The sequence below is a fragment of the Mesoplodon densirostris genome, chromosome 2 (genome assembly GCF_025265405.1).
Source record: "Mesoplodon densirostris isolate mMesDen1 chromosome 2, mMesDen1 primary haplotype, whole genome shotgun sequence".
Lineage (NCBI taxonomy): Eukaryota > Metazoa > Chordata > Mammalia > Artiodactyla > Ziphiidae > Mesoplodon > Mesoplodon densirostris.
Window position 1 is genome coordinate 34,504,522 of NC_082662.1, and position 26,951 is coordinate 34,531,472.

General features: G+C 52.2%; 2 protein-coding genes across 10 annotated transcripts in view; both read right to left on the reverse strand.

Annotated features, from left to right (window-relative positions):
* Positions 1–473: 473 nt before the first annotated feature.
* On the reverse strand, positions 474–4,208 carry SLFNL1 (schlafen like 1). The gene is given in 5 exon segments (XM_060082702.1): positions 474–596; positions 1,239–1,382; positions 1,492–1,928; positions 1,931–2,006; positions 3,822–4,208. Coding segments are annotated over 5 exon segments (1,167 nt in total).
* Positions 4,209–10,602: 6,394 nt separating this feature from the next.
* The window catches only part of SCMH1 (Scm polycomb group protein homolog 1), a 193,435-nt gene continuing 177,086 nt past the window's right edge, over positions 10,603–26,951 (reverse strand). For 8 of the 9 annotated variants that reach the window (XM_060089621.1, XM_060089622.1, XM_060089628.1 and 5 more), the window contains 3 exons: positions 18,424–18,618; positions 12,783–12,913; positions 10,603–11,721 (listed from right to left, as the gene is read on the reverse strand). In XM_060089621.1, the coding sequence (XP_059945604.1) occupies positions 11,596–11,721; positions 12,783–12,913; positions 18,424–18,618 (452 nt within the window). In that variant the 3' untranslated portion in view covers positions 10,603–11,595. Of the gene's footprint in view, positions 11,722–12,782; positions 12,933–18,423; positions 18,619–26,951 lie in introns of all 9 variants that reach the window. The other variant, XM_060089625.1, reaches the window with a different exon arrangement.

The window sequence follows — 26,951 nt, forward strand, 5'->3', positions numbered from 1 at the left end:
GTAATTTATTACAGAGCTTTGACAGTCCCAAATCCCAGCAAGCCAGAGGTGGGTCTGCGGGGTGGCCTGTCCACCCTGTAACCGCAGTTACCAATGTACTTCGCCATCTGCAGAGGGGCTTTCCCAAGATGACAAGTCCCTTTCTGGACCTGCCTAGCCAACAGGAGTCAGAGACCCAGAGGGACGGTCCCTTACAGCTCAGCCCAAGGAGAGCGCTGGCCAAGTTTTTACACGTTCTTTCTGAAAGTAAGTTCCCTTGGGGATTGTGCTAAGCGCAATTTCTCAGCTACACAGATCAGGGTCTGCTCAGGACGGACACCACGTGGCGACCAGCCCATGTGAGCAGACTGTTGTAGAAGGAGCCAGCAAGTGCAGAGCTCCCATCCACCTCTGAGCAGCCCAGACTGGTTTTACTGGGGGGACGTAGGGTCAGTAGGACGGCCCTGCGTGTTCCAGGTAGAGCGCTGGGGCCCTCACAGGACGCAGCAGGTGCAGGAGATGGGCTTGTACCGCTGCAGCTGCTGCTGGAGCTGCTCCTTCTCTGCTGTCATCACCCACAGCCTCTCCTCCAGCTTGCTCAGCTCAGCCGTCCACTTCTGAGGGGACATCGGAGAAGCGTGCCTAAGCTGACATCATCTCAGAACCGGGGCTGAACTGATGGAGGAAGGGAAGGCCCAGAGAGCTTGGGGGGCCTGCTCAAGGTCTCTGGGCACTGTACTGGCCCTGGTAGGTGGAGGAGCCAGGTCCCCTGACCAAGTCAGCCCTGAGGTCTCGGGGAGAGTCCTGCCAGCATCCCAGACCCTGGGGTGACCCGTCCTCTGCAGCCTGCACAAGTACCGGGGCAGGCTCAGGCTGGCAGCCCCCCGCCATGTCCTTCTCCCTCTCTGTCAGCCCCTTGCCCTCTTCTGTTTTTCTGTCACCTATGTTTCTCTCTTGAAAGGGCTTTTCCTTGGGACTGTGTCCAAGTGCTGTGTCCAGCACTCACTGCCTCCCTGTCTTAAGGGCCTCCGCCCAAATGCAGTACGCAGCCCTCTGGTTTGTCTTAGAACTTCAACATTCCACTCTCCCAGCGGCCCCAGCTACACCGCAGAGGAATAGTGGAGGTAGCGGGGTTGTTGCAGTCTAGCCCCTGGGGAGCACCAGAGGAAACCCAACAGCTGCGAGCCTACCCAGTGGGTGGCCGAGGGGCCCAGGGCCAGCGTGGCCCCCACCCTGCCTTCCTGGCATGGGCCACTTACCTGCCTGCCCCACTCCTGGATGGCACGTACGGACAGGGGGCCCTGGATGCTCCCGTCCCGCCGCAGGAACACCTCCCCCTGGTCCGTCTCGTAGAGCTGCGGCTGGGCCTGGGCCTTGGGGGCGTGCACGCTCAGGCGGATCACCTGGGGAAGGGCAGCGGCAGCTCTGTGGGTGCTGCACCGGACAGTGTGCAGCCCCAATCCCGCCTTTCTGGCTCCGGGGCAGCCTGGGGACGCTGGGGGCAGGGCTCACCTTGAGGGGGGTGCCGGTGGCAGAGGTGCTGACCACGGGGATGAAGGTGAGCTTGTAGGCGTCGGGGAAGACCTGGGGCTTGAAGCCCTGCAGGATGGAGTCCACCAGCAGGCGCACGCGGTCCTCGTCGCGGTGGCTGCAGCGGATGCCCTGCACCAGGCCACTGTCCTCCACGCCCACCAGCAGGCTGCCGCCCTCGCTATTGAGGAAGGCGCACACGTAGCGACGCAGGTGGTGCTTGAAGGCCTGGCTCAGGTACTCGCCGCCACCCCTCTTGAACTCCACGTTGCGTGTCTCGCTGCCCAGGAAGGCGCCCTGGAAGAGACGCTCCTGGCCCAGGATCTCCTGGTGCACGATGGCGCTGTCTGAGCGCGTGCCACTAGGCCGGCCCGCGTAGTCCTGCCGTGGGGTGGGGGCCTGGGTAGGAAGGGGTCCGCGAGCCAGACCAGCCGCGGGCTGGAGCCCAGAATGGGGCCGGGGCTGGGGCTGGGGCTCGGGCCGCTGTCCTCCTCCTGCTGGGGCGGGGGATAAGAGCGGGGCGTATGGGCCCAGGCAAGAGCCGGGAGCCCTGACCTTGGCGGCCAAAGGAGGGACGGGCGGCCAGAATCCCTCCCCTCCACCCACCCCATCCACCCAGGGCCCAGCCCACACGGGCATCCTGATGCTTCTCCCAGGCAGAGGGGGCTAATTCTGCCCACCATCCCAAGGCCGATGCGGGAAACCCTGTTGGGTCAAGGGCTGGAACCAGCCAGTGCTCCTCCCCTGAGGCTGCCCTCTTCCCAGGTGAACTATGGGATGCACATGGGTAGGAAGAGCTCTCCTTCCCAGGTGGGACCTGGGACACCTGCAGCCATTCTCTTTCCGCTTGGGTTGCAGGTCGGCCTCTGAGGCGCAGGGTTGGATCATCCCAGGAGACACCTCGGTACCCTGAGGTTCCCTGTGACAGAGCTGCATGTCTCTGAATTGAGAGGGGCTCCCAGAGATGCCACCCTCTTCCTGATCTCCCTGAAAGCCTTGCTGAACCAGTCCTCCTGAATTTCCACTTTCCTCCGGCCCTCCTGAGTCCCTTTCACGGTTTCTGCTCTGTTCAAGGGCTCTGGGAGCAGCCTGCTCAGGGCCGCTTCCCTGCTCTGGGCCTCACCATCGGACTCCCTGCCTCCAGGCTCTCCCCGTCCTATCCATCCTCTTCGCTGACCCCAGATGCAAGTCACACTGTCATTCCTCCCTTAAAACCCTTCCCTAGCTCTCTGCTGCCCTCCAGCCTCCAGAGGTGGCTTCCAGGGCTGGGAGCTCAGTGTGGGCCGGGGTGTAGTGACGAGAGGCACATCCCTACCAGCCCTGCAGCTCCCAGTGGAGACAAACTTAGTGGAGACTTGAGAAAACCACCAGCTATCATACAAACATGCCATCAGGCCACAGGTCTGGAAGTGTAAGCCCGTTTAGCTGTTTAGCTCTGCAACAGTTTAAATGGCATGGAGTCTTCATCCCGAAGGAAAAGACAAACCAAGATCACCCATCCTGCAGAGTGACTACCACCACCTCAAAAGTGAGTTGACTGTTCCCTCCCACCCCCACAGAAGCCGACCTTTTGCTGCCTCTGCCTTGGTCTCACAGCCCTTGGTGGCCTGGCCTCTGCCCTCTGGCCTGGTTTTCTTCCTCAGTCCCCCGGCAGCCTGAGCTCCAGGGACAGCAACCGGCTTGCCACCCTGCAAAGGCATCCATCCCCACCCTGTCCCCTCGTATGCGCCACACCCCTCTGCTGGGGATGTCCTTCCCCAAGTGCCTGTCCCATTGCCTAAGCCCCAGCCTGGATTTCACTCTCCGGGGGATTTGTCCCCAGACAGCAGTGAGGACCCTCCTGGGTCCTCCTCCAGCTCCAGGTCTGCCCCCTCGTGGCTCATAGATGCCAGGGCTCCCTGAGGGCAGGGTGGACCCTCTACTCTCTGCTGTACTGCCCGGCAGAGCAGGTGTTGGTTTATGCAACTGAACGGATGAGGTCGTCCAAGGAGAAAGCCAGGACCCTTGCGTATCCTCGTGCCTGGGCTGAGCCGGCCCAGAGGCCGGATGCAGACGGGCCCAGGGAGGGTCTGATGCTCGGGTCTTCCTTCGTGTGCTTCCAGGCTGGAGGCAAACTCTAAGGGTCAGTGTCCCTCCAGTGTCCCTCTGGGACCACAGTCATTTGAGTAGCAGCCCCCAGGTTTGCAGATACGTCCCCTGTTTCTCCAAGACACCCCTCACCCCCACCCAGCACAGGCCATCCGCACCCAGGCCTCCCGCGAGTGCGGCTCGGCGGCTGGCGGGCCGCCCGGCTCGGGGAAAGCCTCACTCACGTCTCTGCGGTTTGAGGGCCCCCGGCCCTCACCCAGCACCAGCTCCTTCCCAGGGGCCACCAGCTCCTTGATGATGTGGTGCTCTTCCAAGGCCGTGTGCAGGCGCCAGGGCAGGGAGGCCAGGGCGTCCTCGTGGGCGGCCACCTGCACCAGCGCGTAGGCCTTGCGTGGCTGCCTCACCACCTGGATGTGCTCCCGCGCCACCGGCAGCTCCAGCCGCTCCAGGGCGTCTCGCAGCAGGCAGGCGAGCACGGGCACTGAGAACTGGGGGTTCAGGTGGCCCACGTAGAGAACATGCCTGCTGGGAGCCGCCTTGGTACTTGAGTCCTCAGACACGGACTCTTCTGCGGGGAGCTCCTGCAGGGGCCGCTTGCCTGGGGGCTCCATGAGGGGCTCCTGCCCCTGTGTCGCGGTGATCTCTTCCTGGAGGTCTCTGGAGGGGTCTCCCTCGGAGGGGCTTCTGGGATTCCTCACTGCTGGCCACTCCTCCCGGGGCCCAGGGCCTCCCAGGGGACTCGGAGGGGCCAAGGCTCCTGGGAGGTTCACAGATTGGCGGGGGCTGGGTGGAACCAGAGAGCGAGGGTGGGAAGAGGGCCGGCAGGAAAGGGCTGCCACCCGCCCAAAGCCTCGGACAGGAAAGAGGAGAGTCAGACAGGGCTGAGCCAGAGGACAGAGCGTGTGGGCCTGCCGCTCCATCCCACAGGAGGGAAGACTGAGTGCATGTGCTCGAAGCGGGGCAGAGGGGACCAGAACTCAGGTCTCTGAGGCACGCCCCCCATCCTTTCACTGGCCCCAGTGGGCCTGTCTTCCCTCACCAATCCACAGGCTGGGGCCTCCTAGATGCCTTCAGGGTTTCCTGCCCAGCCTCCAGGCACCAGAGAAACCTTTTCAAGGGGCCTTTGGAGAAGCAGCCTTAACCCAGGGCTTTGAGGACTGGTTGCGGCCCCCCTGTGCTTCTCCTTGCCTGCTCCGAAGCCGGGGTGAGCCCAGCAGATGTTCTGAAGGGGTCAGGCTGGGTCAGAGGGTTTTAGAGCGAGGTTCTTCTGCTTTGGGCACACTGATGAAAGCTACAACCCCTCCCCAGAACAATGGGCTTTGCATATATACGTACAGTTCGAGGAGGCTCCTCTAGACCAGATCCTCTGGTTTGGGTCCAGAGAGCAGAAGTGAGGAGGGGCGGAATGAGGGGCAGAGCTGGGCCCTCGTGTATGTCGCCCACCACCTCCCGCTAGGCCAGGGGTCCTCACTCCTGAGCTGAGCACACATGTGCACACACCAGCCCCTCCACTCGCCCCCATACACCCAGCCTCCGGTCTGCGTGGCAGGTACCACTGGCCTGCATCTTTTCAGATTGGATCCTTGAGGCAATCAGGGCCTGGGGACCACTGCTAGAGTGGGGATATTCAGGGCAAACGGGAATAGGAGGAATAGGGAGGCCTGTGACCCTCATGTCCTGATGGTTCCTGGGGGAGAGTGGGAGGTGCCAGCCCTCCGTTCCCACAGACCCCTGCCCCCTGCCCAGCAGCTCCCCAGGGTGCTTGGGGGCTTGGCTCAGAGAGGGGGAACCAGGGCTGTAGGAAGTGGGTGGGGCCTGTGCAGCCACCTCTGTGATCTCAGGAGAGTCAACAATGCTTCTAGGCTTGGCCAGTGAACCAGGAAAAGTCCTCCCTACTCCCCACCCCAGTGTAAACGGATATCTCATGCAGCTTCGTGTGGGGCTTCTTCGGGGCAGCTCCTAGAATCCAGGGACTGAAGACATACTTCCTCCCTCTGTCAGGTCTCTCTGGGCCCTCCTGCCCACACAGGTCCCCACCTCAGTCACCAATTCCAGGCTCCCCTGAGCACGGACAGGGCCCAGCTGCTCCCAGAATGGATCAGAACGCAGCTGGTTCCACGGCTCCCCTGACACCAGGCCCTTCTCTTTGCCAGAGGTGGAGGTTGCTGTCCAGAAGAGCCCTGAGAAATAGGTCAAGCGCTGCCATGTCTTTCGAAGGACAGGGTTGTCACCTGCTGTTTGACCGGGGACCAGGACTCGGGTGATGCACAGCCTTTGTTAATGCAGAAATCTGTTCTTGGGTGGGTGGGGGCTTTGAAAGTGTTTTTCATGATGCAGATGTAGGTAGCACTTTCCCACACTGCTTCTGGAAGTCTCGATGGGGTGAGGGGGCGGAGGGGGGTGTCCAGAAGCGGATGCTGCAGACTGGGGAAGCTGCTTGACAGCGTGGAGAGAAGGCTGCCTCTTTCTCTGAGCAGCCGTTCTGAAGATGCCGATGAATTTGTTTCCCTGAGAGACTGAGGCAGAAGCTTGGGTGGGGAACTTGAGAGAGGAGACTGTGGCGTGGAGGAAAGGAGGAGGCCCGAGGCCCCAGGTGGTGGCAGTGAGGCTCGGGGGAGGGACCCAGCAGCCAGGGCTGACCTGCCTCTGCATCCACAGCCGAGAGTTACGGAATAACGGCTCTAAGCTCGCCAGGCTTCCCCCTCTTCTTCAGGCCTCTCTGGACTCTGCCATCACGAGCTGCTCTCACAGTAACAAGTGGGGGCTGTGGCTGTTTTGGACGGTTAACTCGAGTCATGATGAGTTATGCAGAGACAGACAGCTGGCCGGGAGAGGCGCCCTGACGGATGAGCATACACGTGGATGTACCAGAGAACATAACAAACACGTGAACATAACATACTTCTCTAGGGGCCTCGCTATCAGGCAGCTGTTTGGCATGAAATTTCCCAAACTGATTTGAGTGCCAAATCTTTCCCCATTCTTACTGGAAATCTCTTTAAACGATTGTATTAGATATTTCCCTAGGCTCTGTTAACAGCCTTACGTGAGCTGAACATCAGTTCCACTTCTTTTTTGGCGGGGGTAAAAATTGTCTTTCATTGTAAGCATTTACAAAATGATATTTCACATACTGAAATGCACCACAGTGTAAACTGGGTTATTTACAGCATCTCAGGCTGACATCTGGGTGATGGCGGACACGAGTTCGGCGTTGTGGAACAGCAGCCCCTTTTAGTCCCCTCACTGGAGGTCTGTGACCTTACTGAGAACCCCTACTTGGCACTGGAGGAAGACAACCTCTTGAATTTAAAGTTAAGAATGAAAGGTGGGTGGGAACTGCTGCACAGCACAGGGAGATCAGCTCGGTGGTGGTTTGTGACCACCTAGAAGGGTGGGATAGGGAGGGTGGAAGGGAGACGTAAGAGGGAGCGGATATGGGGATATATGTATACGTATAGCTGATTCACTTTGTTATACACTAGAAACTAACACACCATTGTAAAGCAGTTATACTCCAATAAAGATGTGAAAAAATATACAAAGTAAAAGAATGAGAGAGAAAAAAAAAAAGAAAGAATGCAAGGTGAGCCCAAAGATGAGGGGCAGAGGGAGGCTGTGGATAGGGCTCTTCTCACGTTATCTGGAGAGTGTCCACTTGGTGGCGCCTGTGGCTGCGATCCTCCACACGGTAGCAAGCATGGGTGTCTGCGTGAACCGCCCAGGGACCCCAGCTGAGGGGCAGGGGACGGGGCAGGGGCGAGGGCTGAGCTCAGCAGTTACGTGGGAGAGGACAGGTTGTCAGGAGAACAGACTCTGGAACTCAGGGGAAGAGTAGTGTGGACGCAGCCTTCGCCATCCGGGCCCCGGGACGCTCCAGCCTCAGTCTTGACTCCTCCCCTTGCCCACCAGCGGCTGCCTGTTGATTCCTGCCCATCCTTTGACAGGACCAGCCCAGCTGCCCACAGATATCTCGGGCCTGGTAACTGTACCCTGGGACCTGTTGGCCGCTGGCCCCTGGCAGCATCCTCGGTGGCTTTGGTGTTGGAGGACAAGCACACACACACACAGTTCTCACGCTTGGCCTGGAGGTTTCCAACTGGGGAGCTTCCCTGATGGGATGGGGTGACTTGGGGCATTAAGGTAAGGAGGCTGCAAAAAAGCTGAGGGACGACAGGGGCAGGAGGGAGTGTCTGGAGTCTCCTAGGCAAGACAGTTTTCCATGCTTTCAACTTTATTTGTAAGACAAGGGGCAAGTCACCTGTGGCTCTTCTGAGGAGGGGTTGTGGGGCACGAGGGCAGAAACTGTGTCCACTTGGCCCACCGGTGACACAGCCCAGAGAAGGGTCTCTGGGTTTTTCCACAAAGATGCCGGAGAGGGTGCTGTGGACACTTCCACTTAAGACTAACAGCCTGGGAAACAGAGACAGAGCGGAGCCCAGGGACATGGGCCACGCAGCCGGCAGGTGGGGAGGGACCACGGGTGGGGACGGGGCAGAGAGGTTCCCCAAGGATTCAGCCCTGAGCGGAGCCTGCGCTCTTCTCTTCTCTCCTAAGTGCCTGGGTTTTTCCTTCCTGATGTTCCTCAGCACCGGAGTCAATGCCTCTCCTTGTCATAGCAATGAGGGTGGGCCCAGGAAGCTGCTGCCGGAGGCCTCTGTCCCCCAGTCCCACTTCCCCACACGCCTTCCCGCTTTGTGGGTGGCTGCCCTGTCGGGATCAGTGGTGTGGTCTCACCCACCGGACACCATTTCAGCTTCTTTGGATGACTTGGTCACTATTAGAAGGCTTGGCTTTGTGAAACAGTGAAGTCGAGGTGGTTTGTTTGTTTGTTTGTTTGTTTTTTTGTTCTCTTAAATGACGTTCAATTCTGACCCCAGAGGTTAGGGCAGCATGAGTGAAACCATAACAAATCCTTTCCCCTTCTGCAGAATTTGACATCTGGTTACCCTTCTAGTTCTGTTCCCTTGGAAACCAGATAAAAATGGAATGTCAACCATTTCAAGGCAACAGTGCTTATGATAAAAATGACCCCTAATTGTAAATCACCTGGTCTAGGAGTGCTGTGCATAGACTGTAAATCGCCCTTCCTGCAGGGCTTCCTGAGCACAGGGACCCAGTAGGCACGTCCCTGACAGGGACCTGGAAACTGTGCCTATGGCACCAGGGAGTTACTGGCTGCCCTGTAGCACGATGCTTCTAAACCAAGGTGAACCCCACTTCTCCCTAATATGTCTTATCCCCTTGCACCTGAGCTGTCACCTGGGCAACAAAGAATGGTCGTGGGGGCTTCCCTGGTGGCGCTGTGGTTGAGGGTCCGCCTGCTGATGCAGGGGACACGGGTTCGTGCCCCAGTCTGGGAGGATCCCGCATGCCGCAGAGCAGCTGGGCCCGTGAGCCATGGCCGCTGAGCCTGCGCGTCCGGAGCCTGTGCTCCGCAACGGGAGAGGCCACAAGAGTGAGAGGCCCGCGTACCTCAAAAAAAAAAAAAAAAAAAGAACGGTCATGGATGACTGTGGGCTCTGCAAGGACTGCTCCACTGGAAAGGCCTGCTTTGTGCTGGCAGGGTGTCTGGTCTGTCTGCAACGTGAGCACCACCCCCAGTGTAGCCTGTGGGAGTCGGGTCTGCATGGTCAGCAGGACCCGAGGCAAAGGCTCCCTGGTGGGTGTGACAGGCAGTATGCTGTCTTGCACCCCTTACTAGCTATGGAGTTTGGGGCAAGTATTATAACTTCACCTCTCTAAGCTTTAGTTTCCTCATCTTTAAAGTGGGGGAACGTGGTGGTTATCTCTGAGAGCTGTAAGTGAGGTTTAAGTGAGCTAACGTACACAAACAACTTAGCACCAAGAAGCCCTTAACGAGTGTTCCCTGGAAAGGTGAATGTGCCTGCTGACGAGGGACAGGGTGGGGTGGGAGCCATTTTGCTCCACAAGCCCGGCCTGGCAGCACATCTGGCCTGCCTGCATACACTGGTGTTACCTTCACATCCAGAAGTTTGTCGCCGGGTCCAATGAGGCCCTCTTTGGGAGTACCCTGAATGAACAGCACAGCCTACGGGACACAGGTCCAGGAGTCTGTGGAGAATGGGCTTCTTCTAGTTCGGCAGCCCCGATCCTGACTGCTTCACGGGGCCCACGATTATAATAATGAACCTCACAGTGGCCAAGTGGAAAACACCACGTTGGAACTAGTCGCTGATGAGGGCTGGTAGGATCCTTAGAGGTCTCCTCGTCTAACCCCCTCATAGCCAGACGGGCCCAGAGGAGGGAAATGACCCACCTAAAGCATCACAAAATATAGCTGCACTGGCTGGAATCTCGGCCCTGGCCTTGGAGTCAGATTCCTGGGCTTTAAATGCCTACTTTGGCAGTTCCTGTCTGTTCGATCAGAGCTTAAGTTTCCTCATCTGTAAAGTGGGTCTGTTGTGAAGGTTCTATGAGGTCGTTCTAATCCCGACGGCGCAGCCGGTGGCGCACAGCGACGTGTTAGTCGTTAGCAGGTTACACTGCACTGTGCTGCTGCCCTGCACCTTCTCCTCCTGGGGCCCTTTATAGACAGGGAGGTGAGGTCCTGGACTGGAGTACCGGCCCCTGGACGGCGCACGAGGTGCCCTGCAGGCTAGCCCGGGCTAGCCCGCATCTCTCCTCACCCCTGCCACTGAGGCTCCTTGGAGCTGTTGACCCTAATATTGTCCTTCCTGCTCAGGCTTCCTGTGGCTGCTTCCTCCACACTGCTGTCTGGCTGCACCAGAGCACAAAGCCCTTTGAGGGCAGAGAACGGATCTCACACCGTCTCCCCAGGGGCTACGCAATGCTGGGGCCCCAGTGGGCACGTGGCAGACAGCCTGTTCTCTAGGGATTGCTGGAGTCACGAGAACTCAGGGAGCATCTTGTCCAAGTTTCCTCGTAGATAAAAATGAGGAGCAAAGACCAAGACAAGGGGAGTGACCTGCCCTTCGGGGGAATACTGATTATCTGTTGACTGATTACAAAGACACTGGCATCTATATTGTTTTTTATTTATAAACAAATTGACATAAAATAAGTCCAGATGGCAGCGGGGGCAGCTGTGCTGCTGACTTGCTTACAAAGGAAGCATGTGGACAGTGGAGTGGGTACAACCAGACTCCAGCCTAGAGACCCCTTTCTCCCATCCATCTTAGGGCCTTCTTGGCTTAAAATCATTGGGCCCAACCTTCTTCAGCAGAAATTCTGGCCAGGGCAAGGGAGCTGCGGTGGGGACAGTGCAGGGCAGGGACTCCCATTCCCACAGATGAGGCCGAGGCTGCAGAGGGCCCAGCGGAGTAAGAGAGGCAAGGGGACAGGGACCCTAGGTAATGTCCTCTGGAAAGGGGCCACAGCGCTCTGGAGAGGGCCTGTCTGGGGCCGGGGCAGGGCAGTCTCCCTCCTCCTGAAACCCAGTGTCTGGAGCGAGAGGGGTATGAACTGGAGGGCTTGCCCAAGTGCCAGAAACAATAAATTAACAATAAGAAAAGATCTTTTCTTAAAAAAGGTAGAGGTCTGCACCATGAGTTTGGAGTCCGCGGATCTCGTGAGAAGAAGGCAGGAGCCGTGGGGTAATGGGGAGCCACACCAGGCCCAGCGGGTGGTGAGGGGACCGGGCACGAGTGTCACTTCAGGCCCCCTCTTCCGAGGCCTCAGGGGTCAGGCCCTTCCTCCATCACTTGGAAGGCGTTCAGTCTAAATTCCTCGGGAGAGGCCGGCCAGGCCTGAGCAATAAATACAGGAGACCTCAGAGCCGAGGCGGGGCTGAGGGGAAGAGCAGCGGCAACCCTGGGCCCCGTGCCCGCCTCGGCCCTTCATGGAAGGACATACCGTGGCAGGCAAGGCAGTGCTGGCGGCTCCACACAGCCTCCTGGAGCCCTGGGGCAGCCTCGGACCCCCTGAGGTGCCTGGGAGGGGCCGACGGCCCTCCTTCCTGGGAGAAGAACGGCCCCTCTGCTCGATCCCTCGGTTGTCTAGGCTGCGTCTCCCTGTTCAGAACTTGCCCTGCTTCAGCCGGTCAATGTGGTAGGAGAGCTTGAGTGCAGGCCCCAGCTTCAGACCCATGTACTTCATCATCATGTCACTGCGCAGCAGAAGCAGGGCCTTGCCATCGATCTCCTGGGGGGATGGAGGGAGGCGCCATCAGAGGCCTGGGTGGTCTGACCACCCCAGGTTCTGATTAAAGGCCACCCGGGGAGATGCCAGCCACGTGGCAGTGAACCTGCTGCGATGCTACAGCCTACCTGTTCTCCCCAGCTTCTGTCTCCAGCCACGCCTCCCGAGCATCTACTACTGACCCCCCCGGGTTAAGCTCTGCACACACGTTTACAGGACTCTCCTTTTCTCTGCTGCCCGAGAGGTAGCCTCCCTGGCTCCCAAACCTCTGAGGTCAGCTCAATTCCGTCTCCTCCCAGGTGGCCTCCCCAGTCAGTGTACTTGTCACTCATCACGGACTATTTTTGTATTGACCCTCAAGGGCTATCCGGTGAGTCACCTTCCTTCCTGAGCAGCAGGGACCCCTCCGTGTGGGCCAGGCACAAAGCAGGCGCTCGCTGAGCAGCTGTGAGACCTTCAGGCCTGATCTAAGAGCACCCTCCAAACCCACCTGGCACGAAGGAGTAAGTGACCAGTGAGAGGCAGCAGTGCTGTTCTGAGTGCCCGAAGCACAGGACAGCACCAGGCGGTAGGGGCTACAGGGAAGTGGGTTTGAGCCCCAGATGAGGAGCATGGTCACTGCAGGGGGGTCAGCAGCAGTCCCTGGCCACAGGGCCAAATGGCCACTTGAAGAGATGCGGGAGGCTCAGAGCGGAGAAAGTAGAGGATGGGGTTCTGATGAGGTAGGAGAGTTGGGGGCCACTTGGCAAGAGACTCTTTAACTTGGCCTTAGGCCACAGCAGGTAGCTAGGAGAGCAAGTGCTCCTAGGAGAGGAGAGTCCTGTCCCTGGGACCCAGTAGGAGTGTGGCTGAATCAGATCCTACACTAACGGAGTGAGCTGAATTCAGTGCCCAGGGAGGGCTGTTTGGGACCCAAGATTCTGTCTCTAAGTTTGTATGGTGTCACCTGTGCTCAGTTTCAAGGGACCTAGAACAAGTATATAGCTCGTGCCCCTTTAAGAGTCTATAAGTTGCAGAAGCAAGACTCCCAACGGACACAGGAGAGGTCAGGCAGGGGCACCTACGTGTTTGCGAAAGAGGTCAGCATGGGGTCCAAGCTGAGGATCAGCTTCCCGGACAAACTGCATCACGTCCTCGACTGTCCACGAAGAGGGGTCCCGGCCACTCTGTCGAGAGGCATCCCGGCGGTCCGACCCTGCAGGACAGGAGGACACCTGCATAACGGGCGGGGACTGGTCTGTAACTCCCCAGCACTCTCCTTGGCCTGTCCCAGTGGCCCTGTGTGACCACTGAGGCTCAGCAGTGCCAGAGCAGAGGAACCAGAGGCAACTGGGGGAGGGAATGGTTTTCAACAAAGGGACCAAAGGCCTGAGACCCTCTTCACTCAAATCTTAAGGGTAGGTCTGATTCTGGAAATGGTTAGAAGGAATTTTAAACTGAGGTTGTGATTCTGCCTGGACCTGAATCAGGGGTAGCAATGAAGTAAGGGGATTACCTGGATTGGGGGCGGGCGTGGAGGAGCTGGCAGGTGAGGCTGCTTTTGCTCTGGCTCTGGGGACCATTTCTAGAGAGACCTCGGGAGCTGGGTTAGATTATAGCCAAGTCCTTGGGGCCCAGGAAGGGAAAAAAAGTGATGGATAGTAATACCCAGTGCCTCTTCCAAGGCTGTAGCAAAGTCAGCCAAACACTTGGAGGCAGAACAGTTTTGCCTTGGCTGCCAGGAATCTCAATGTTAATTTAATGGTCTGCCTAGAGCTTTTATCTCAATCTTGGCTCAAAAACGGCCCCTCCCACTTCCCCTGTGGGATCTGAGCTCTCTGTATGATCGTCACCTGCACAGATCTCTGGCATGCTTCATCCCCTCTGCCTGGAATGTGCCCCCTTCTCTCTCTTCAATTTTTCTTTTTCTGGCAAACTCTGACTTAGCTAAGCAAGGGTTGGCTTCAAGGATCAGCTCCTTTATGAAACTTTTCCGGTCTAATCCTGAAATAATTGGTCTCCCAAAGCATTTCATGGATCTCTTGGTTACAGCTCAATCTCACACACTTTCCCCCATCACATCACTCTAATAATCTTTTCTCCGTAAAGCAGTCAAAACAACCTTTAAAAAGTAATTGGATCATGTCAATAAATGCAATGGCCTCGAAATGTGTACCTGAAATAAAGTCGAACCCCTTACCATGGTCTAGAAGGTATCCCATCATCTGACCCTTTCCATCTCCTCTCCCCCTTGCCCCCGTCCTTTACTCACCAAGCTCCAGACACTCTGGCTTTCTTTCTGCCTCCTGAATAAGCCATGCTTTTATTCTTTGACCCAGACACACAATTTCCTCTGTCTAAAATTGTCTTTTGCCCACATCTTTGCACACCTGATTCCTTCTCAACATTTGGGTTTCATCTCAAATATTGATTCCTCTGAGAGGCCTTCCCTGATATCCTAATAAAAGTACTCAGTCCCCACATAATCACTCTCAACCCAGTTACTCTAGTTCCCTCCACCCCCAGCACATATCACAACCTACAGTAATTCCATGCATTTATGTTTATCTGTCTTCTCCTATTCCCTATGTCCTTGTGATACTCTGATTAATAAGAAGAAACATATGTATTTGTCTTCATCCCCTTTTCTGGCACAGAACTCCTAAAACTCTAGGAATTTCCTAAGTGGTCCGAAAAATAAAGGTGTCTTTTGCTAATCATAGCAAGTCCCTTTTAGCCACACCTGGGTATGTTAATGTGGTGACTTTTGGAAAGCCCCTAAGGATGGGGGCCGGTTGCCAGAGGGACCAACCAGGTGACTAGAGGGTGGGAACGTTCAGCCCCACCCCCCAACCTCTGGGGAAGGGAGAGGGGCTAGAGATTGAGTTCAATCACCAATGGCCAACGACATAAGCAAACTTGCCGATATAATGAAGTCGCCATAAAAGCCCAAAGGACAGGGCTTCAGAGAGCTTCTGGGTTGGTGAACGTGTGGAGGTACTGGGAAAGCAGTGTACCCAGGAAAGGCACGGAAGCTCCATACCCCTTCCCCCATACCTTCCCCTATGCATCTCTTCCATTGGGCTGTTCCTGAATTGCATCCTTTTAATAAAAAACTGGTAATCTAGCAAGTAAACAGTTTTCCTGAGCTCTATGAGATGCTCTAGCAGGTTAATCAAACCCGTGGAAGGGATCACAAGAACCTCTAATTTAGAGCCAGTCAGTCAGAAGCACAGGTAACAATGTGAACTTTGAACCGGCAGTTGAAGTATGTGTGTGGGGGTCAGTCTTGTAGGACTGAGCCCTTATCCTGTGGGATCTGATGCTTCCTCCAGGGAGCTAGTGTCAGAACTGAGTAAAACCGCAGGAGGCCCAGCTGGTATCGCAGAATTGCCTGGTGTGTGGAGACCCAAACGTCTGCAGGGGAAGTGAAGCAGGGCTGAACAGAGTGCTGAACGTGGGGAGACAGGCAGGAGGAGAGTGTTTTCCTTTCACAGTACATAAAAGAGTGCCTGCTCTGCCACAGCAGATGTTCAAACACGTTTGCTAAATCAATGAATGATCCTATGTAATAGTTCCATGTATATTTTTCTGTCTCCCCGCCAGACTAGGTCTGTCTTGAGGCAGGGACCGTGTGTGTGGGTGTGTGTGTGTGTGTGTCTGTGTGTGTGTGTCTCTGTGTGTGTGTGTGTGTGTGTGTGTGTGTGTAACATCTTCTTTAGCCATTCATCTGTTGACCCCATATCCCTGCTTCCATGTGATCCATTTAACACGCCTGTGAAAAGAGCAGGTCAGTATCACCGCCTCCACTTTGTGTCTGAGGAGTGTGAAGACCTGAGAGCTGAGGTGACTTAAGTCTCAAGGCAGGGCACTTAAGTCTCAAGGCAGGGCACCAACTCTCTGCTCTGCCTCTACTTCAGAGCTCCTTGCTGGGGTTAGGGTCAGGAGGGGCATCCCAGGCTTCTCTCCCAGTCTCGGCCTTCCTGAGAACCCCCTCTTGCCACTGCAGGCCTTGCTTACTGGAGTCTTCTTATTCTTTAACACCTCATCCATCCCTGGACTGGGGGAGGCCACAGTGGGTGTGGAAATGGCATTCTCCTGTCTCCCCACTGCTGCTTTTAGACCATCTTCCGACAGAAGCTCGTGTTCTTCAGAGGCCAGACATGTACCGACTGTCTGCTCTTCCAGATCACTTTCATCTGTAGATCTCTGGGTTTCTGCTCTTTGTTAAATGAAGACTTTTGGGTACTTAACTCACTACCTTCTGTTCCACCCCAATTCCTGCCATAATCCTCAGAGGCAATCCATTCAACTGCTGCCTTGCTTCCAGAGACTTTCATCTCTACTATACTTCAAATGCTTACTGCCAAGGATACTGTCTGGTTCTTGCATCACTTGGAACAAATCCACTTCGGAATTTTAAACATCCCCCCTCTCTGACCCCAACATCCCACCTTTTCAACTCTCTTGGGACCTATGTCCCCATAACCATTATGTCACAAAGATCTTTTTAGCACATCAAACTTATAGTCTCTCCATCCTTCAGCCTTCTCTCAGCCTTGCTTCTTCCCTGCCCTGCCCAGATCCAGTGTTGATGATCTAAACTCCTCTTCTTCCAGCTCCACTGAGTACCTGCTCCCCCGCTCCCTGCCCCCTCCTGCCCTGCTAGCTCAATGTAAAAACTTACCTCTCAAACTGTCTTTTTTCACCCCACATCTAGGTTTCTAAGAACCACACAAGAAAACCATAGCTCTTGTAAACTGGCAAACTAGCCTCCAAGCTCCAAGAATCGCTGGACCTTCGTGTTTCCTGCAAACCATCCCCTCCTCCTTGACTCATTTTCTCCTGTCTTCTTTATGGCTGGTCCAATCTCCTGGCACTCTGGAGCCCTTCCCTACTCAGCCCTCTCTCCATTCTCTCATGGCCACAGCCAATTTTCCTTCCAGTCTCAGGGAGCAAGGTGTGCCTCCTTCTGTCTTAAGACTGATCCCTAATCCTTTCTACCACCCACAAGGCCTTACTTTCTCTTTCCTGTATTCTTAAGTTCTTCTTCTTGGAAGGCTCAAGTTGTCTGCTGATAAACATGCCCAGCGTGCACCCACTCTAGAAGACCTTCTTTTGAAGGTCACCTTTTTTCTCATCAAACTCTCCTTGATATCCCCACCCACTGCAATCTGCCCTCACCACCCTCCAGCACCACTGAAGCTGCTCTTACTAAGATCACCAATTACTCACTAATCACCACATCCAGTAGATATTTCTCAGTCCTATTTTACCAAACCTTTTTGGGTTGTACTCGTCTTAAAACACTCTCTGTACTCCTGGCCACCACAGCACCAAAGTCTTCTGTTTTTCCTCACATTTGACTACTCCTTTGTCCCCTTGGTGGGATCCTCTTCCTGTTCCCTCCTCCTGAACTTTGTTGGTCCCCAGAACTCCTTCTTTGGTCAACTGTTCTTTTCGTTCTACTCCTGGGAGTTGGGGGGTCATTCACCCTACAGCTTCAACTTCCATCTCTTTGCTGATGACTCCCAAATATTTAACTTCAGCTCAGTATTCTTCCCTGAGGATCAGACCTGCACAGCCACTGCCTGCTGGGTATCACCTATATGACCCATGGGCTCCCTCCCTTCTTTGTCTTCTATGGTTGGTTCCCTCTCTCAGTGAATGGCACCACCATCTATCCAGTCACCCCTTCTAGAAACCTGGGAGACATTCCCACTCCTTCGTCACAACCCTTGAATCTGACTCAGTTTACCTCATGAAGAGTTTTCAAATCTATTCTCTCTTCTACAAACCTTCTACCACTGCCCTCATCTAGGCCTTTATCATTTCTGGTCTGGCCAGAAACCTAAGTAACCTCCTAAGTGGTCTCTCTACTCTTGTCCTGCCTCAGCTCCATCCACAACACAGTAGTCAATGATCTACTGGAAACACAAACCTGTTTAGGTCTTGTCTCTAAGTAAAAGTCTCCAGAGCTTCGCATTACCTACAAGATCAACCCCAAACTCTTTAACGTGTCATTTAAGGTCCTCTATGATACAACCCCTGACGCTTGCAGGCTTTTCCCTTTGAAGTCCCAGAATTACATTTTGTTTTTCAGCAATACCAAACTGCATGTAGTTCCTGGTACAATCTGTGTTAGTTCTTATCCCTTTGTCCTTGTCCATACTGTACTCTCTTCCCTGGAAAGCTCTCCCTCCTCTACTACTCCTAATACATTAATATAGTCAACGTTTAAAATGTCAGACACTTTCTCAAGGAAGCTTCCCCTGGATACCAAGCTTGGGTTAGGTGTTCCTTCTTGCAGTTTTCATGCAACTCAAAGTGTATCTCTTTAGCCACACTCAAGATGTTGTTTTCAAGTTATCTATTTAAGTGTTTGTCTCTCCCACAAGACTTTGAGCTCCTTAAGGACAAGAAGTGATTGAGTTTTGCATCCCCATGACAAACACAGACGGTGTTCAAATAAATGGCTCATGAATGAATGAAGGACTCCTTCCCTGTCCCTTTGGCTCTAGGTCGCTGGCTCTTAGTTTCTGTTATTCTCAAGCTAATCCCAGAGCTTCAATTGCTCCCCAGGTGCCTAGTCAGGCACAATGGTAGCCCAGACCCCAGTCCACCCTCCAGGCAGCAGGCAACAGAGTTAAGTCCTTTCTGGCCTCCCAGGGTTCAGGAAGGAAAGAATGAGAGAGGGCAGGAGAGCCAGAACTCTGAAAAGCTTACCCCTGGAGCAGAACCTGCGCACAGCCGAGGCAGTGCTCAGTGGGAGGCCACAGGATGGAAGCAAAGGCCGGTACCCAGGGTTTCGAAGATTTTGGGAGGCGCTGACAAGGTTGGTGGGATTCAAGGTGGAGTCCATTGAGTCTGAGTGTGGCTCCAAGGACCGGGCCAGGCTATTTCCCAGGGCAAAGGTCTCACCTGGAAAACAGTAAAACCAGAGTTACAGCAGGGACTAGCCTGAAAGGACTGCCAGGGCGCTGGCTCCCAGGAATCTGCTTGGGTGGAGTAAGAGGCAGCAAAGCAGAGAGCCCTGGGCTGGGTCACAGGGTGCCTGTGTACCAGTCATGGCTCTGGCTCTCACTAGGTGGCCTTAGTCAAGCCCAATGCCACTCTCTGGACATGGATCTCCTCAGAGACTTCCTTTTAGACTAGATGGTCTCTGAGTTTTCTTCTGGTTTGGATGTCTTAGGCTTTTTCTGACAAGGGGAACCTTAAAAAAAAAAGAAAGCTATTCTGGGAAGAGTCTGCCCTAACACAAGATGCTAGAGCAGGGAATAGGGGTGCTGAAGAAGAGATACATTTGCTTAGAGGAAGTCACTTTAGAAGCTGACCCTCTTAGCCAGCAGGACACCTCAGAAATGCTTCTGGATGGCTGGCTAAAGGCCTGTCTGCAAAGGATCTGCTCCTATGTTTCCTCCCTCCTTTCATATTTGCCTTGTTTTATGGAAACATTCCAAGGAAGCTGGGGTTGTATAGTAGTGAGAGCATGGGCATGGAGCACAGAATCTGGGTTAGAATTTGACTCTGCCACTCAGCAGACAAGGTGCTTCCCTCAGTACCTCAGTCTCCTAACCTATAACATGGGAGGCCCCTTTCTCCCAAGGGGTTTGTGAACATCAAAAGAGAATGGCTGGGCTTCCCTGGTGGCGCAGTGGTTGAGAGTACACCTGCCGATGCAGGGGACACGGGTTCGTGCCCCGGCCCGGGAAGATCCCACGTGCCACGGAGCGGCTGGGCCCGTGAGCCATGGCTGCTGAGCCTGCGCGTCCGGAGCCTGTGCTCCGCAACGGGAGAGGCCAGAACAGTGAGAGGCCCGCGTACCTCAAAAAAAAAAAAAAGAGAATGCTATGAAAGCCTTTGTAAAGGGAACCTCAACCTGACATTTCTACACCCAGGCCACGGCCCAACCCCATGCAGCAGCCCCTAATCCTTGCACTACAGAACCTGAAGCAGACTCCCTCTCATGGTTGGGTTCTACCCATACCAAGTCAGATCCTCTGGCCACTGCCTTCTCTGCTTATGGGCGATGTCTTGGGTCCTGGACCATATCACACTGTCCTTTGTGGTTTTTCTTAGAGATTAGGTGTTTAGATAATGCTTGGGATTCATACAGGGCCTCTGATGAACGTTAAATTCAAGGAACTTGTCTGGTATACAGTAAGACCTCTTTGGCAAGATGGTTTAGGATTTTAGGACAACTTTCTAATTCTCACCTAAAATTGCTTGGTAAACCATGGGATTACAGTCAAATCTAGCATGAGACAGCAATTCATCCATATCTCAGGAAATTTAACTGATGAAGCCCTTTCCTAGAAATGGTTCTGAAGAGAGAAGTCTCTGAGGCGCTCTAGGATACCTAAACCATATCCCACCCCATTTCTGCAGGTGAGGTTTCAGATTCCTACTTTCCAGGAGAGATGATTATAGCAATGCCCCACTTTGAGACAAGGACAGGAATCCAATCCAGGAAACAGGACGCCTGGGTTCTACTTCTGGGCTCCTGCCTCTCACTAGGTATGTGATTCAAGGCAAGATATTTGTCTTTTCTGAGTACTAGTTTCCTCATCTGTAAAATGGGGAAAACTCACCCTTTGTCATGCTGAGAACATCAAATGAGAAAACAGAATGGGATGGACTTTACAAAGGTGGGGAGTTGTATTTTATTCTTTATTCAGAGTTAGAGTGTAAACCGTAGTTCTCTGCAATAGCTCAAGAAAAAAATGAACTCTAGTTTCTGTATTTATCAGCACAGTAATAACCTCGCCTTTCTAGTACTCATTTTACTCAGCAAAGACATTCTTCACATGAACTAACAGATGTGAAGAATAATTATGATGACAATGCCAGGGGTTCACCAGATGCTGATGCAAAATCAGTGTCTCTTCTCTTGGCAATGCTAAGAATGGTAAAAGAAATCTGGATTCTGAGTTGAGAGGTCTGAAAATCTGGACTGGTGGCACCTGGACTAGGCAAGGTCATTAAATCTTATCCTAATGAGATGAAGAGGAAAGATGAAGCATCATGCCCAAGGCTCTGAGAGGTCCTAATCAGCTTAAGGCTGATCAAATGAGGCCCTGGCTGCCTTCAGTAGGATGATGCCAGGGCAGAAGACTGCAGTGCTTTCCAACTGTGCTCCACAGAGCCCTGCAGAACTCCCAGCTCCTCGGTAGAGCCTGGGCCTCATCCCAGCTTCTATCAAAACAGCTCTGGTTTTAGCTTTTGTATACCAGAGTTTCATATAATCTTACCTTTGCAAAAAAGGAGTTCTACTGCTAAAACAAAACAAACTTTGAAACCACTGGCCCAGGCATCAGAAGTTGGGGCTGGAACACTTGAGTTCTAATACTGGTATGATGATTAGTGAATGATCACCACCTTTTTTCTGGGATTCAGCTTGTGCATCTATAAAATGGAGATGAAATCCCTTAACCTCACAGGATCAACTTGAATTAAATTCACCAGTGAATGCTGGAGACATGAGAACAATCAGCATGAGAGGGAGCTCGTTCATTCATTCAACAAACATTTGTTGAGCACCCTTTGTTTGCCAGCCACTGTGCTAGGTATGGGGTATGCAGAGGTAAACACAGACAAGGATCTTGCCCTTACACAGCTATTTTCAGTGAGAAGCAGATCTTCTGAGTATCACATTGCAAGGCTGACCTTAAAAACTAGAGTTCCCAGTGGAGGATGACCAGAACGGTGGTGAGAGGCCTAGAATTTATGGCAAAGGAGAAAGAGGATGGGGCATATACAGGCTGGAGAAAAGTCAGAGGACTAAGTATCCTTTCATTCAACAAATATTATTAAATACTTACTATGTGACAGTTAGGGTGATGGATACTGAGAATAGTGAAAAAGATAGATTTCACCCTTCCCCTCATGGAATATTTAATTTAGTGGGGAGGATGACAAAATACAAGCTCATAAAAAACAGAAACTGTTGTAAATATTCCTAAGAAAGGAATAGGGAATTAAGACAGATAATAACAGGGGGACCTTTTTAGATGAGGAGACCCTGAGAGGCCTCCCTGACAACTTGACAAGTTGTTCTCTGAAGAAGAGTCCAAGTGGAGGTGTGCCAGATAGTGTGCTTGGTTTTAGGGTTCAATGGAGGCCCTAAATGAATCCCAAAGCATTAGCTAAACAGTTGATTTCTAAGAAAAACTACAAAGGATAAGAATGTGGTCCAGGACTCAGGATACTCCCCACATGCAGAGAATTTTATGGGTCTGGGTAGATCACAGGAAAGGATCTGCTGTAGGTTCCCTGGTGCAATGGCTAGGGGCTGCTGCCTGGTCACATACAGAAAGACCCTGAGGTCTTTCTGAGCTTGGAATATTCAGGGAAATGGGGAAAAACAATGTAGCTAAAATGTAGGGAACAAAGAGGTGAATTTGGAGAGGTAGGCAGGGGCCAGATCATGCAGGACACTGAAAACCAAAGTAAGACATCTGGATTTTATTAAAAGTGCATTAGAGGGACTTCCCTGGTGGTCCAGTGGTTAAGAATCTGCCTTCCAATGCAGGGGAAGCAGGTTCGATCCCTGGTCGGGGAACTAAGATCCCACATGCCGTGGGGCAACTAAGCCCGCGCGCCTCAACCACTGAGCCCGTGCACTCTGAAGCCCACGTGCCACAACTGGAGAGAAGCCAGCGTGCCACAACGAAGAGCCCACGCGCTGCAATGAAAGACCCCACGTGCCACAGCAAAGATCCCGCATGCCGCAACTAAGACCCGATGCAGCCACATAAATAGATAAATAAAAGTGCACTAGAACACCACTAAAGAGTTTTAAGTGAGGGAATGCCATAATCTAATTTATGCTTTAAGAACACCATTTGGGCTATTAAGTAGATAATGGACCAGAGAGGAACAAGAGAGGTAGTAAGGGGACCAGATAGACCAGAAAGGATCTCTCAGGCCAAGAGAGGGAGGATGATGGTGAAAGCAGTAAAGATGATAAGATATCCATAGATTCAAGATACATTCTGGATTTCCGCTGCTAGCTAAGGATCAGACATACCCTACTGCTTCAAACAACTAAAAGAAAAGACAGACGGAGATCACCTTCCTCCCCACGGATACACCAGAAATACAGCTACACGTGGAACAACTCCTACAGAACACCTACTGAACGCTGGCAGAAGACCCCAGACCTCCCAAAAGGCAAGAAACTCCCCACATACCTGGGTAGGGCAAAGCAGAGAGATTCCCGCACAGAGGATCGGTGCCGAGCGGCACTCACCAGCCCGAGAGGCTTGTCTGCTTGCCCGCCGGGGCGAGCGGTGCTGGAAGCTGAGGCTCGAGCTTCGGTCAGAGCGCAGGGAGAGGACTGGGGCTGGCGGCGAGAACTCAGCCTGAAGGGGGCTAATGTGCCACAGCTAGCCGGGAGGGAGTCCGAGAAAACTCTGGAGCTGCCGAAGAGGCAAGAGACTTTTTCTTCCCTCTTGGTTTCCTGGTGCGCGAGGAGAGGGGATTAAGAGCACTGCTTAAAGGGGCTCCACAGACGGGCGCGAGTTGCGACTGAAAGCGCGGAGCCCAGTGACGGGCGTGGGACGCTGGGGCTGCTGCTGCCGCCGCCAAGAAGCCTGTGTGCGAGCGCAGGTCACTGTCCACACCGCCCTTCCGGGAGCCTGTGCAGCCCGCCACTGCCGGGGTCCCGGGATCCAGGGGCGGCTTCCCCGGGAGAACGCACGGCGCGCCTCGGGCTGGTGCAACGTCACGCTGACCTCTGCCGCTGCTGGCTCGCCCCGCACTCCGTGCCCCTCCCTCCCGCCCGGCCTGAGTGAGCCAGAGTCCCCGAAGAGGCTGCTCCTTTAACCCTGTCCTGTCTGAGCGAAGAACAGGCGCCCTCCGGCGACCTACACGCAGAGGCGGGGCCAAATCCAAAGCTGAGACCCAGGAGCTGTGAGAACAAAGAAGAGAAAGGGAAACCTCTCCCAGCAGCCTCAGAAGCAGTGGATTAAAGCTCCACAATCAACTTGATGTACCCTGCATCTGTGGAATACATGAATAGACAACAAATCATCCCAAATTGAGGAGCCAGGAGTCAGTGCTGGGCCTCTGAGGTGGGAGAGCCAACTTCAGGACACTGGTCCACAAGAGACCTCCCAGCTCCACATAATATCAAACGGCGAAAATATTCCAGAGATCTCCATCTCAACACCAGCACCCAGCTTCACTCAACGACCAGCAAGCTACAGTGCTGGACACCCTATGCCAAACAACTAGCAAGACAGGAACACAACGCCACCCATTAGCAGAGAGGTGGCCTAAAATCATAAAAAGTCCGCAGACACCCCAAAACACACCACCAGACGTGGACCTGCCCACCAGAAAGACAAGATCCAGCCTCATCCACCAGAACACAGGCACTAGTCCCCTCCACCAGGAAGCCTACACAACCCACTAAACCAACCTTAGCCACTGGGGTCGAACACCAAAAACAACAGGAACTACGAACCTGCAGCCTGCAAAAAGGAGACCCCAAACACAGTAACATAAGCAAAATGAGAAGACAGAAAAACACACAGCAGGAGAAGGACCAAGATAAAAACGCACCAGACCTAACAAATGAAGAGGTAATAGGCAGTCTACCTGAAAAAGAATTCAGAATAATGATGGTAAAGATGATCCAAGATTCTATTTCCAAGATCCAAAATCTTGGAAATAGAATAGACAAAATGCAAGAAACAGTTAACAAGGACCTAGAAGAACTAAAGATGAATCAAGCATCGATTAAAAACACAATAAATGAAATAAAAATTACTCTAGATGGGATCAATAGCAGAATAACTGAGGCAGAAGAACGGATAAGTGAGGTGGAAGATAAAATAGTGGAAATAACTGCTGCAGAGCAAAATAAAGAAAAAAGAATGAAAAGAACAGAGGACAGTCTCAGAGACCTCTGGGACAACATTAAACGCACCAACATTCAAATTATAGGGGTTCCAGAAGAAGAAGAGAAAAAGAAAGGGACTGAGAAAATATTTGAAGAGATTATAGTTGAAAACTTCCCTAATATGGGAAAGGAAATAGTTAATCAAGTCCAGGAGGCACAGAGAGTCCCATACAGAATAAATCCAAGGAGAAATACGCCAAGACACATATTAATCAAACTGTCAAAAATTAAACACAAAGAAATCATATTAAAAGCAGCAAGGCAAAAACAACAAATAACACACAATGGAATCCCCATCAGGATAACAGCTGATCTCTCAGCAGAAACTCTACAAGCCAGAAGGGAGTGGCAGGACATAATTAAAGTGATGAAGGAGAAAAACCTGCAACCAAGATTACTCTACCCAGCAAGGATCTCATTCAGATTTGATGGAGAAATTAAAACGTTTACAGACAAGCAAAAGCTGAGAGAGTTCAGCACCACCAAACCAGCTTTACAACAAATGCTAAAGGAACTTCTCTAGGCAAGAAACACAACAGAAGGAAAAGACCTACAATAACGAACCCAAAACAATTAAGAAAATGGGAATAGGAACATACATCAAACAGGAAATCAAAAAATACCTAGAAACAAATGACAATGGAGACACGATGACCCAAAACCTATGAGATGCAGCAAAAGCAATTCTAAGAGGGAAGTTTATAGCAATACAATCCTACCTTAAGAAACAGGAAACATTTCAAATAAACAACCTAACCTTGCACCTAAAGCAATTAGAGAAAGAAGAACAAAAAAACCCCAAATTTAGCAGAAGGAAAGAAATCATGAATATCAGATGAGAAATAATTGAAAAAGAAATGAAGGAAACGACAGCAAAGATCACTAAAACTAAAAGCTGGTTCTTTGAGAAGATAAACAAAATGGATAAACCATTAACCAGACTCATCAAGAAAAACACGGAGAAGACTCAAATCAATAGAATTAGAAATGAAAAAGGAGAAGTAACAACTGACACTGCAGAAATACAAAAGAACATGAGAGATTACTACAAGCAACTCTATGCCAATAAAATGGACAACCTGGAAGAAATGGACAAATTCTTGGAAATGCACAACCTGCCGAGACTGAACCAGGAAGAAATAGAAAATATGAACAGACCAGTCATAAGCACTGAAATTGAAACTGTGGTTTAAAATCTCCCAGCAAACAATGGCCCAGTACCAGATGGCTTCACAGGCGAATTCTGTCAAACATTTAGACAAGAGCTAACACCTATCCTTCTCAAACTCTTGCAAAATATAGCAGAGGGAGGAACACTCCCAAACTCCTTCTACGAGGCCACCATCACCTTGATACCAAAACCAGACAAGGATGTCACAAAGAAAGAAAACTACAGGCCAATATCACTGATGAACATAGATGCAAAAATCCTCAACAAAATACTAGCAAACAGAATCCAACAGCACATTAAAAGGATCATACACCATGATCAAGTGGGGTTTATTCCAGGAATGCAAGGATTCTTCAATATACGCAAATCAATCAACGTGATACACCATATTAACAAATTGAAGGAGAAAAACCATATGATCATCTCAATAGATGCAGAGAAAGCTTTCGACAAAATTCAACACCCATTTATGATAAAAACCCTGCAGAAAGTAGGCATCGAGGGAACTTTCCTCAACATAATAAAGGCCATATATGACAAACCCACAGCCAGCATCATCCTCAGTGGTGAAAAACTGAAACCATTTCCACTAAGATCAGGAACAAGACAAGGTTGCCCACTCTCACCACTCTTATTCAGCATAATTTTGGAAGTTTTAGCCACAGCAATCAGAGAAGAAAAGGAAATAAAAGGAATCCAAATTGGAAAAGAAGAAGTAAAGCTGTCACTGTTTGCAGATGACATGATACTATACATAGAGAATCCTAAAGATGCTACCAGAAAACTACTAGAGCTAATCAATGAATTTGGTAAAGTTGCAGGATACAAAATTAATGCACAGAAATCTCTGGCATTCCTATATACTAATGATGAAAAATCTGAAAGTAAAATCAAGAAAACACTCCCATTTACCACTGCAACAAAAAGAATAAAATATCTAGGAATAAACCTACCTAAGGAGACAAAAGACCTGTATGCAGAAAATTATAAGACACTGATGAAAGAAATTAAAGATGATACAAATAGATGGAGAGATGTACCATGTTCTTGGATTGGAAGAATCAACATTGTTAAAATGACTCTACTACCCAAAGCAATCTACAGATTCAATGCAATCCCTATCAAACTACCACTGGCATTTTTCACAGAACTAGAGCAAAAAATTTCACAATTTGT